This window comes from Sinocyclocheilus anshuiensis, unplaced genomic scaffold, assembly GCF_001515605.1.
Source record: "Sinocyclocheilus anshuiensis isolate Anshui unplaced genomic scaffold, SAMN03320099.WGS_v1.1 scaffold637, whole genome shotgun sequence".
In the NCBI taxonomy this organism is placed as follows: domain Eukaryota; kingdom Metazoa; phylum Chordata; class Actinopteri; order Cypriniformes; family Cyprinidae; genus Sinocyclocheilus; species Sinocyclocheilus anshuiensis.
The window spans coordinates 1,842,464-1,854,701 of NW_015539816.1; the positions used below are offsets into that span (position 1 = coordinate 1,842,464).

Genomic DNA, 12,238 nt, shown 5'->3' on the forward strand with positions numbered 1-12,238 from the left:
CACACACACATATATATATATATATATATATATATATATATATATATATATATATATATATATATATAAAATATTTAGTTTTGGCATTTTTGACTTTATTATGATAGGCCAGTGTAGAGGAGAGAGGAAGCAAAGTGGGAGAGAGGGAGGGGGTCGGGATCGGGAAAAGTCCTTGAACCGGGATTCCAACTCGGGCCGCCTGTAGCATAATGGCACGATATGTCGGCACGTTGCCCACAAGGCTATTGGTGCCGACAGAATTAATATATTTTTAAACATTTGTATAAAATGTTGTATACATTTGACATTTTAAACAGTTGTATAAATTAGTAAGCTAAATTATACATTTTTTAATTACTATTATAAAAAAAGAAAAGGGATTGTGATAGTTAATACAGTATAAATACGATTTAAACTGGCTTGTTGTTGTTGTAATTATTATTATTAAAAAGACATTTTGATTAATTAGTTAATTTCTGTATATACAGTATATGAATACATTTGATTACATTCCATATACAGTATACATTTGGTATCAATTATATTGTATAAATTATTATTATTGTAAAAAATAAAAGGAAAAACAACAACAAGAGCAATGTGAAAGCAATGGGAGAGAAGAAAGGTGAATGAGATACAGTCGGGTTACCCACAGTGCTATATGTAAATTATCATTTACCTAGATTAATCAATTGTTGTTAATTATTACCTGATGACTAATGCACTAACTAATGCTAACAAATTGAGCCTTACAGAATTATCATTTTTGATCAACTATCCAGTTAAATGGGGTGCATTTCAGGAGCTAGAGGCAAGAGAGAAATTCACAATAAATAAAAGGTTCAAAGGGAGCTTATGGATATCTTGGGGAAATAAGTGAGTTTCTAATGGCCAGCAGCACTGAAAGGCTCGATTTGTATTTAAAGACTTACAGGCTCTGAAAAAAATGCTACTGTTATAGATATTTAAAATCTCGATATCAACCATGTCTGACAGCTAACCGCATGAAAGCTCAGAGCTCAGATTTAAAGTGGACTTCTGTGAAATGAGATGATGAAGAAATGGAGAGCAGACAAATGTGTGAAGGAAAGAAAGAAAGAAACAGAACTAAGCAGGAAAAGTTCAGGGAATGGAAGAGAAAGGTCTATTTAAAGCCGTCACACTCTCAGGCATCTAAACCTGTTCTTTCCTCAACCCTGCTCTGTTCTCCCGTCGCGCTCTCTTTCTCCCCTACACACAACTTTCTCAATTATAATGCATATGAAATAATTGGGGAAGTTAAGAACTTTCACACTCCATCAGAGTGAATTTCCACAGATTTGGTGTGAGAAGGGAAGAAAATGGGTGGAAAGTGGGAAAGATCAAACCTACACAATAGAAAAACAGCATATATATATGTGTATATATGTATATGTATGTATAAAGAGACAACATTAATTCAAATAATGTATGTCTATTTTTTGTGTGTGTTCTGCTCAATGTACCTGGGCAGCTGGAGCCAGGACACCCAGAGGGGGGAGTAATCATCATTAGGCGGGGGTAGTTTGATATCTCCGGGTGAAGAGGGCGAGAGAGTGCAGGGGGAATGCAGGGGCAGTATGCAGTCCAGGGAGCTCTCATTTGGGGGTCTCATTTCTAGTACCCGCAGGACCACCGGGGACGAGGTGTTCTTCAGGTTAGCCACGGCCTCGCTCCGAGTCACACCCGTCAGGTCAAGCCCATTTACATTTAGAAGGATGTCACCTAGAAGACGGGATAGTCACATTACTATGGGGATCACAGGACCGTAACAGATCTGTTGTTGCATGACAGAGTTGCATTGATAGGACATACTTCTTTGATGAGTAGATATGATTTCTATTTATTTTCCCTCAATTTTTAATAGAATAATGAGCATACAAGAATGGAGTTGGAATGTAAATTAGGTCATTTTTATTTCATATTGTTTTATAAATGTAGTAATAATTCTTCATGTAAATATGACAATGTCAACAGAGTGCAGAGATTGAAGACCGAAAACAAGAAAGAAGGACAGAGTCAGACGCTCACCTCTGAGGGTGAGATGAGAGAGATTTTTGTGAAAGACTCAGAACTGGGAGACAGAGGCACATACTGAAATATACTAGACACACTACACACAGAGACACACCATCTCTCTCTTTCTCTTTCTCTCTTGTCCATATGAGTTTAATTGAAAACATGAAAGGCTTACCCAGTGTTAGAATTGCGGGGGGTCTAGAGGAGGTCAAGATCTCCTATTTTTAATCATAGTCCCCCTAATCACCACTTGTAGTGCCCTTTAAATGTGTTAATATGGCAGGAGATCATTATTTTATTTTGCATTTCAAATCAATAAAAAAAAGCTTGTCGGACATCTGTAAGACATCTGTAGAATCATACATCTAGACATTTCATAGCTTATTGGCCTATATTATTTTTATACATTACCATTTAAAAGTTTAGGGTCAGTAATGTGCGTTGTTTGTTTGTTTATTTTATTTTTTTTGAATGTTAATACTTTTCTCCAGCAAGAGATGCATTAAATTGATCAAAAGCGACAGTAAAGACATTGCAAAATATTTTCAAATTAAAATTTAAAATAAATGATATTCTTTTGAACTTTCTATTCATGAAAGAATCCTCATGTATCACAGTTTCCACAAAAAAAATAAGCAGAACAACAGTTTTCAGCATTCATAATAATGAGAACTGTTTCTTGAGTATCAAATCAGCATAATGAGAATGATTTCTGAAGGATCATGTGACACTGAAGACTAGAGTAATGACTGCTAAAAGTTGCCATCTTAGGAGTAAATTACATTTTAAAATATATTAAAATAGAAAATGTATTTTAAATTGTAATAATATTTCACAATATTACTGTTTTACTGTATCAAATAAATGCATCCAGATTTTAAAAACGTTAAAAATCTTACCAACCCCATATTTGTGTGTGTGTGTAAGATTATTTTTCAATACAAATACATTGTTTATTTTTAATAAATTAAAACCTAATGTTCATAGTTAACGCGATAGGAAAATGCATATTGAAATGACGAAAGTGCTGTAATTCAGCGTCATTACGAATCATTTACTATTCTATGATAACTGTTTCTATTGTACATAGTTGCGCTTAGTAATCCACAAAATGGAAAGAGTAACTAGCTGTAGTTTATTACCAGCTTAGTGTCTAATTTACCAGGAAGCACTTTCTAAAACCTACTTTCTTCCAAATATCAGATCCTCACGAAATTTCTGGTTCAATTCAAACACTGGGCTTACCACACCTTTGTACAGCATATAAAGACTCAAAGCTTTGATCTTGCATGTGTGTCTGTATTTGCTAGACACTTTATTTGGGGAAGTCGTGGCCTAATGGTTAGAGAGTCGGACTCATAACCCAAAGGTTGTGGGTTCGAGTCTCGTACCGGCAGGGATTGTAGGTGGGGGGAGTGAATGTACAGCGCTCTCTCCCACCTTCAATACCACGACTGAGGTGCCCTTGAGCAAGGCACCGAACCCGCAACTGCTCCCCGGGCGCCGCAGCAAAAATGGCTGCCCACTGCTCCGGGTGTGTGTTCACGGTTTGTGTGTGTTCACTGCTGTGTGTGTGCACTTTGGATGGGTAAATGCAGAGCACTAATTCCGAGTATGGGTCACCATACTTGGCCACGTCACGTCACTTAGTCACTCACTCACTTAAACCACTGCCTTCATACACCGACCTGTGCATGATCACAACTTCACATGCCTACATACATGTCACATATGACAAAAATAAACTCGAAAAACTTCCATACGCTCAATCGGAAGCTGATAATTGTGTGTATGACAGGGACAGATTTAGCAGTATGGCAGGTGTACGAGTGGGAGTGTGTCATTTTCTAGTGTTTTATGTGCATATATTTGCAGGGCTGATGACAGTCATACATATGCAGTAGCAGGTGTGTCTTTGTTTGTGTGTGTACTTGCATTCAAAAGGAGGAAAGATCAGAGGGGCACCTTGGAAACAGGTGTGTGTGGCTTTGTCAGATGTGTCTGAATAGGTTAAACACACTTTGTGAGGCTGTACCTTTGCGGATCGAGCCCTCTTGTCCAACCACTCCATTGGGGTCGACGTTGGTGACGTAGACGGGCAGATCCCACCCCCTGCTGCTCATCCCACCCGCAACCGTCATGCCGAGAGAATCATGCGGCTCCTTCAGCAGAGTCACCGTCTTCTCGTAACATGCAGGCTTTTGGCATGAATCCTGAAATGGAGGGACAGGAAACGAGAAAGATGAATTCACTAAAGTTTCAGAGCAAATTACTCAGTTTTATGACGTTTATTAACCTATGATCTGGATTCACACTTTCCTGATGCCACAAAAAAAGAATAATATCTGAACACATGACTGCCCGAAGCGTGTGTGTGTGTGTGCTTGTGTGTTTGTAATGAATGGTGAGCTTGCAGGACGCTGTTATTGCTGACTGCAGCCAAATTTAGCCTTGGATCCACTCCAAAAACAACAAACACAGTCGCTAAGTCCTAACTTAATAAAAAGCGTTATTAAAGTTCAATAAAAGGGCTGTTTATATTTGGTCTGAGCCTCTGGCTACAGAAAAATCAGATCTGGAGTTAGCGTGACGGCTTATCGCTGGAGCGACTGTGTGTGTGTGTGTGTGTGTGTGTGTGTGTTAGGCTGTGTCTAATTCAGAGGAGTGAAAAGCCTTTGACGATATGCTGCCAGAATGTTTCCACCTCTCCAAGTGTGTAAAAGAGAATGAACAAGAGTCACTGAAAGAATAAAAAGTGATTGAAAGAAAGAGAGAGAGAGATGGGGAAGAGAGGTAATGTTAGGGTTTGGTTTGTTCTGGTCTGGTTTTATAGGGGTTTTGGGCCTTTTGAAAAACAACAGGAAATTACATCATAGAGAGGACCCCTGCAGATCCGCATTACTGTGTGTCAAGGTCAATAAGTCTCTTAAAATATCAGATTATTAGGACTTTTCATGTCAAGGCAAGGTTAGATCAGGTTATAAAATAAAATAAAATAACTGGTGTGACCCAAAAAAAGGTAACACTTTACTTAAAGCTGTTATGTATAATGCATTATTAATATTATTAAAAGGTATAATGCATTATAATTATTCATAATGTACATTGTAATACCTTATGTCTTGTAAATAATTATAACCAAATTTAAAATGCATATTGTAACAATGAATTTATATGTTATAATGTATTTACTTTGGTTACAATTATTCATGAGATTGTACGATGCATTATAAGGTGCATTACAAGGCATAATTAATGCATTAAAACTACTTTTATAATGCATTATAAATAAAGACTTTAAAAGTGTTACCAAAAAAATAGAAATAAATAAATAAAACTTTAAAAAGACTTTGCAAATGACTGGATTTGGTGTAAAAATTCACAGAACAACTAATTGTGACTGCGCCTTTATTTGTCATTGACACTTAAACCAGCAAACCTTCACAAGTTGGTCTGAGATGGGGGTTTTTTTCTGCAAGGCAAAGGAAAGAGAGAAATGACTAACGATGAATTTGACTTTTATTAGAACAAGGGAAGTTGTCAGTGCAGATATTGAGCAGCAGAAAATCCCATTTAGAAGACGCACTGAAATCCAGCCTGCCATGGCTGTTTCCTCCTGCTGGGTTTTCTTCTGTTAATAGGTTTGGAGACGGCTGTCTCAAAGGAGTGTGTGTGTGTGTGTGTGTGTGCGCTGGCTGATTGCTTGATTCTTTGATGTAGAAGTAATAGGCTTTCAGATCTTTTTCCTCAATAAGAGAATGTTTAGTAAAGCGGTGCAGAGGGACGGGAAATAAAGAGTGTGTGCGGCTTATGCTCATGAAACCCACCAGTAAAGAGTGCTCAATATCCACAGGCGAGTAGGGCGGTGGTCCCTCCATGTTCCACGGCGCCTCCTGTAGGATGTCCGGAGTAGGGATGTGAGTCTGGCGGGACACAATGAAGTGGACGCGGTCCTCACTCGCCTGCAGAACATATAGCAGATAGCATTAGTGTTCTGCTTTATGTGATTTTTAGGGTTTAAAAGCCTGTTAAAGTTTTAACAATTGTTCCAAGTCTATGAAAATAGGGAAATCCACACCACAACTATAACAATAATGGCATAGTAGAACGATATTGTTGTAATCAATTTTAGGACGATTTTCCAGCTGATGATTGATCAAAAACAATGACAGCCAATCAGAATCCATCCTGCTTTAAAGAGCTTGAGCATTTAAAGTGGCAGACGACAAAACTGCAACATGCTTATAATAAACAGAACATTATCTTCCATAGGTGTCAATGTTAATATACAGTAGTCAACATTTAAAGTGGATCATAACATTTCATCAAAGTTGTCCTAAGACAAGAACACATTTTGGTTTTAGGTTTTAGGACAACTTTGATGAAAGGTTTTGATCCACTTCAAATGTTGAATAGTGTAGTTATCTTAGTTATCTTTACTGTTATTTTTCTTGGTGTGAACAGGCCTTAAGAGAGGTTAATGCATGAGGTTTTATGAATGATGATGAAAAAGTTTGCTAACTAGAAGTGTAAAGATAACTATCTTGACAGGGACATTTTATTCTAGAGAGCATTTGATTGGACAAAAATCTGTATAGCACAAGATGAGTCATCAATATTTATATAAATAATAAAAAATAAGTTAAAACTCAAATCTGAATGGGAATGAAATCTTTTTAAAGACTGCTAAGAAATTATGAGATTAATCATGATTATTTGATTCTATTCACAGCTATGATTTTATGTTTTTTTTTCATGTTTTTTTCATATTGTAACAATGAATTTATATGTTATAATGTATTAACTTTGGTTACAATTATTCATGAGATTGTACGATGCATTATAAGGTGCATTACAAGGCATAATTAATGCATTAAAACTTGAATGTGCACAGAAAAAATGCAATATTATTTATTTTATTTTTTCACTGTATAAATGTATCTTATTATAAAAATATATAGCTGCCTTTATATTGTAGGAATGGGCTAAAAGCCAACACACTCCAATTTTGATTTCATGGGGCCTTTGGCGTTATGGTGGGTGAAAGTTGGCTTAACATTATCTGTCTACTGCAAAAACCTTCCGAACTCCACAGGAGAGCAAACAGAGGACAACAACTTCCCTGAGGAGCGAACAGTTCAAAAACTGAATTTAAAATAGTTCGTTCATACTCTAGAGAGTGTGTGTGTAATGTCTCATTACTCTCCGGACGTCTAGCAAGCACAATTACCAGATGTTGTGCTGACTGCCAATGCCCTATACAGCTCCAGCTCAGTGTGAATGTGTGATTATATCTCAGAGGTGTGTACTTACTGAAGAAAAACTAATATATATGGAGATTTGGGATCCATTCTGCAGTCTGTGTGTATGTGTGAGCTGAAGGAGGGCACAGGCTCTAGTTTTTCCCTCTCTGATTTATTTTTCATCCATTCCTGTCGTTCCATCTGAGTGCATCGCCAGCCGCTTTCTTCTTCATTAACCCTTTATTTTGACAACCCCGTAGCTTGTATTGCTCTCAAGTGCACACTCGCATTGAGAGCCTATGGAGTTCTTGGGAGTTCAGTGCTCTGTCGCTGCCTCTTAAATGAGTGGGCTTAGCTTGTTATCGGCCTAATTGGACTAATTTAATCAGTTTCCTGCCAGCAGTTAATCTATGTCAGAAACTCCTGCTGTGAGCGGCCATCTTGTCTCCTTCGAGACCAATCTGAACCAGACAGGAAGCAACAAGCTGAATAACAACATTCGGAAAGACCCACCACACTGAAATACATATCGAATCACACACTCACTACTCTCTTACACACTCTTATATCGTTATGACACACTTCTCACCGCTGAGATGAAACCACAATCTGCCACAGACCTTATGTAAGCTCTTCATCTTTTGCAATACTGCTCAAGGAACAGCAGGTTTTATTTGGAACCAAAACAGTTGGTTTTTGAATCAGGACTAAGTCTAATTCCTGGGTTAAAGTGTAATTATTACCATTTAATGAATGATTCACTGAATAAGACGCCACAAGTTAGGATTAGATGGCTTTGTAAACATTCATTTTTTGAAATGCTGAAAAGGCTTAGCAATAAAAGTGCTTAAATTATTTAGCATTACTTCTAATAATATTAGGCTTTATAAATGTCAAACAATTAGTGAAGCACTGCATCAAAAATACATTTCCTGGCTGTTGCTTTTGTCACATTTTATTATTATTCAAATATTTTTTACTGATTTTCATTATTATACAACAATCACAACCGGGGGGAAGGCAATGATTTCTACCTGATTAGCTGATATGTGAATGGAAGTCAAGGGATCAGGGTCCATATCTTTATTACATATAGATGAAAATGTTCTAAAGATGTCTATCCAAAAACTTTTTAATCTGGGGCATCCCCAGAACATATGACTCAGGTCTGCTAGTTCCAAACCACATCTGGGGCAAGATGAGTCTGAGACTTTTTGTTTTAACTGGTGGTTTTGTTTTGTTTTGTTTTGTTTTGTGAACAAGCGTCCTGTGAATTTAAAAACATTTATTGTAGAGGTCATGTTTGAACAAAAGCTGTTGATGAAATCAGCTTTGGCAGTTTGGTTGTAGCATTGCTGGAAAAACTTCATATGTGACACTGGACCACAAAACCAGTCTTAAGTGTCAATTTTTCAAAATAAGCTGAATAAATAAGCTTTCCATTGATGTATGGTTTGTTATGATAGGACAATATTTGGTCGAGATACAACTATTTGAAATCTGGAATCTGAGGGTGCAAAAAAAATCAAAATATTGAGAAAATCGCCTTTAAAGTTATCCAAATGAAGTCCTTAGCCGTGCATATTAATAATCAAAAATTAAGTTTTGATATATTTACTGTAGGAAATTTACAAAATATCTTCATGGAACATGATCTTTACTTAATATCCTGATTTCTGGCATGAAAGAAAAATCAATAATTTTGATCCATACAATGTTTTTTTGGCTATTGCTACAAATATACCCCAGTGACTTAAGACTGGTTTTGTGGTCCAGGGTCACATATTGATGCTGTGAGTGGACACAGCCATAAAAGTAATGGTTTCATTACTTGTGTTGTGGAAAAATATGTATGTGAGATTGTACAGACAAAAGAAGCTAAAGAATAAAGCACCTCTCACAATCTGAGAGGATGAAGAAAGACCAAAACTAATTCTCTCACTATCTCACATCTCTTTAAAAAACATTTAAAGGGGTTTTAACTGCATTTTGGTGATGCAATTTCATTGCAATTCAAGGTTTACTGCATGAACATGGTTATTGTCAGTCAGACTGTATTTTGCATCAAAGCAAACAAAATCCATGTTGTCAGATGGGCTATATTTTGCTTGAAAAGACTGCATTTTATTTCCATTCAGGTATGCACACTTTTAGGGATTGACTTTGAATTGCATTTGTTTTGAATAGTTCTGATGCATATTTACGCTTTTGGTTTGTGCCATTATCACCGTTTCGTCTGTTGGTACGCACAGGCCTTAAAGGGATAGTTCACCCAAAAATTTTAATTCTGTCATTAATTACTCACCCTCATGTCGTTCCAAACCCGTAAGACCTTCATTTATCTTTGGAACACAAATGAACTAATTTATTTTTTATTACACAAATTATTATGGTTGAACCACTGATGTCACATGGACTATTTTAACAATGTCCTTAGTACCTTTCTGGGCCTTGAACGTGTTAGTTGCATTGTTGTCTATGCAGGGTCAGAAAGCTCTTGGATTTCATCAAAAATATCTTAATTTGTGTTCCGAAGATGAACGAAGGTCTTACAGGTTTGGAATGACATGAGGGTGAGTAATTAATGACAGAATTTTTATTTTTGGGTAAACTATCCCTTTAATACTCACCACATAACCTCTCCCATAATGCTGCTCACCTGAATAAGCAGTGCTGCATGCTCAGGGGTGCCGTATCTCAGATCATGGCCATTGATGGCCAGCACGCGGTCGTCTACCCTTAGCCTCCCATCGCGGGCGGCCAGACCCCCCTCCAGCAGGTGGAAGATAAAGACACCATGTTCGTCAGGTCTGCGCACCAGCTTGATGCCCAGCTGTTCATCTGGAGCCCTCTTAACAAGGACCACATGCAGGCTGTCGTCCCGGATGGTGGGGGTGTGGGTTGGGAAGGCCTCGGTGGGAGAGTGATGATGGGAATGGTAACGGTGGCGCTGCTCTCGCAGAACAGTCAACCGTAGCAGTGTGCAGGGCTGCTTCAGAGCCGCCACAGCATAACAGTGAGGCACGTTACTGATGTCTATACCATTCACCTGATGGGAGGACAGCATGAGATTAGAGAGAGAAATCCAGAGAAATGTTTTTATGTTTGTAAGATTTTTGTATTGCATTTTTGAAGCTCACAGTAGAGGATGGTGCAATCAATGAAAATGTCATGGGTTCAATTCGGAGGGAACTGCCGTTCTCTTTAAAGGATGGATTCGGATGTGCTGTCAATGTTTTTATCGTTTATCAGTTGGAAAAAAATCATTCTGAAAGTGATTCCAACAATATAGTTCCTCTGTGCCATTATAATTATAGTTGTGGTGTAAATTCTGCTATTCATTTAAATGTAGAATGATTTTTAAAACTATATTATTATCATTAGTTGTCCTTGGTATAATCAGGCATTAAGTCAGTTTGGATGAAAATGTCTGCCAGAGGCATAAATGTAAATATAAATGTAGAGAGAGGACGAGAAATTATAGCAGTGAGGGAAGGTGAAAGTGATTCGAAAATGTTGCAAGCCGGATTCAAACTAATGTTGCCACTATGAGCACCAGAGCTCAGTGTTTTTGCATGCATTATTAGGTTTTGGCTCAGAAAACAATATACTGTATACACTTTCTGTCTTTCTGCAATTCTGAGTTTTGGAAAAAGACAAATTTGCTGCAAATGTGTTCATTTAAATATTTTCATATTTGATTAATTAGACCTCTCAGCTTTCTCATTGGGGATGCATATCATTTTGATTGATCAGACTGCTGATTGGTGCTAATGCTCATTTCCTTTATTTTTACATTTGGATTACTTTTACCATTGTCTAATGCTCAAAATTAACAATACCTTTAAATTAAGTATTTAGCAAATCTGAAAAAAAAAATTAAATGAATTATATATATATATTAATTTTAATACTGCACAAGTTGTGATGCCTAAATTCACTTCATTTAAAACAACTGTGGTTTTTAGTGTTTTATTATTAATCTTATTAATTTATTAATTATTAATATTATTAATCTATTAATATATTGGCCATTTATCGGTTACAAGCTATAACAAAAATAATTATACTTGAAAAGAAGTCCATTCCACAAATTTACATGCAGAATCCTCACACACTTCCCCTCTGAACAGCAGATGGTGAAGCCCATGACAACATGTGATATCAAAACCAGGACGATTCACTCCTACTGTACAGTGACGTAACATCAGATCTAGCAGACATACGCACCTTGAGGATCATATCTCCAGGTAGCAGTCTTCCATCCCGAGCGATGACGCCCTCTCTGTAGATGTCCTGAATGAGGATGCGAACCAGAGGCGTCTCATTGCCCCCGACAATGCTGATAGCCAGTGGTTCACAAGGATCTACCCTGGTAATCTTAATACTGGTGATTTCACCATCAGGGATTAGATGATGCAGCTGAGGTAATGCAAATACTGAGAGAGAGAAAAAGAGAGCGTCTGTAATCAGTGAACTCCCACATGATCATCACTTTCTGTGCTACATAAACAGGGCATCTGTCCAGATCAAAGCAGAGCCAAACATGACTAGCCTTAAAAAAGCATTACATTGATCCATCAGAGGAAGCAAGGAGGGCCAAGACTTCCCGAAATTGTATTCAAGATTAATGTAATCATTTTGGTGATTGAGTTAACATTTGTTTAATTAATTTTAACCACTAATTTGCTTAACTCAGATATTCTATCATTCAAAAATCTGGGGTCAGTCAGATTAAAAACAAAAAACAAGCAAGGATGCATTAAATCGATTAAAGGGGTCATATGATGTTGCTAAAAAGAACATTATTTTGTGTATTTGGTGTAATGAAATGTTTATGTGGTTTAAAGTTCAAAAAACACATTATTTTCCACATAATGTACATTATTGTTTCTCCTCTATGCCCCGCCTTTCTGAAACGCGTCGATTTTTACAAAGCTCATCGGTCTGAAAAGCGA

The 12,238-nt window shown here is 37.1% G+C and overlaps 1 protein-coding gene across 4 annotated transcripts in view; it reads right to left on the reverse strand.

Moving 5' to 3' along the window:
- The window catches only part of LOC107683953 (E3 ubiquitin-protein ligase LNX-like), a 45,309-nt gene that overhangs the window by 5,135 nt on the left and 27,936 nt on the right, over positions 1 to 12,238 (reverse strand). For all 4 annotated transcript variants that reach the window (XM_016480047.1, XM_016480046.1, XM_016480049.1 and 1 more), the window contains 5 exons: positions 11,511 to 11,719; positions 9,940 to 10,329; positions 5,865 to 5,999; positions 4,073 to 4,250; positions 1,485 to 1,743 (listed from right to left, as the gene is read on the reverse strand). In XM_016480047.1, coding sequence (XP_016335533.1) covers positions 1,485 to 1,743; positions 4,073 to 4,250; positions 5,865 to 5,999; positions 9,940 to 10,329; positions 11,511 to 11,719 — 1,171 coding nt within the window. The remainder of the gene's footprint in view (positions 1 to 1,484; positions 1,744 to 4,072; positions 4,251 to 5,864; positions 6,000 to 9,939; positions 10,330 to 11,510; positions 11,720 to 12,238) is intronic.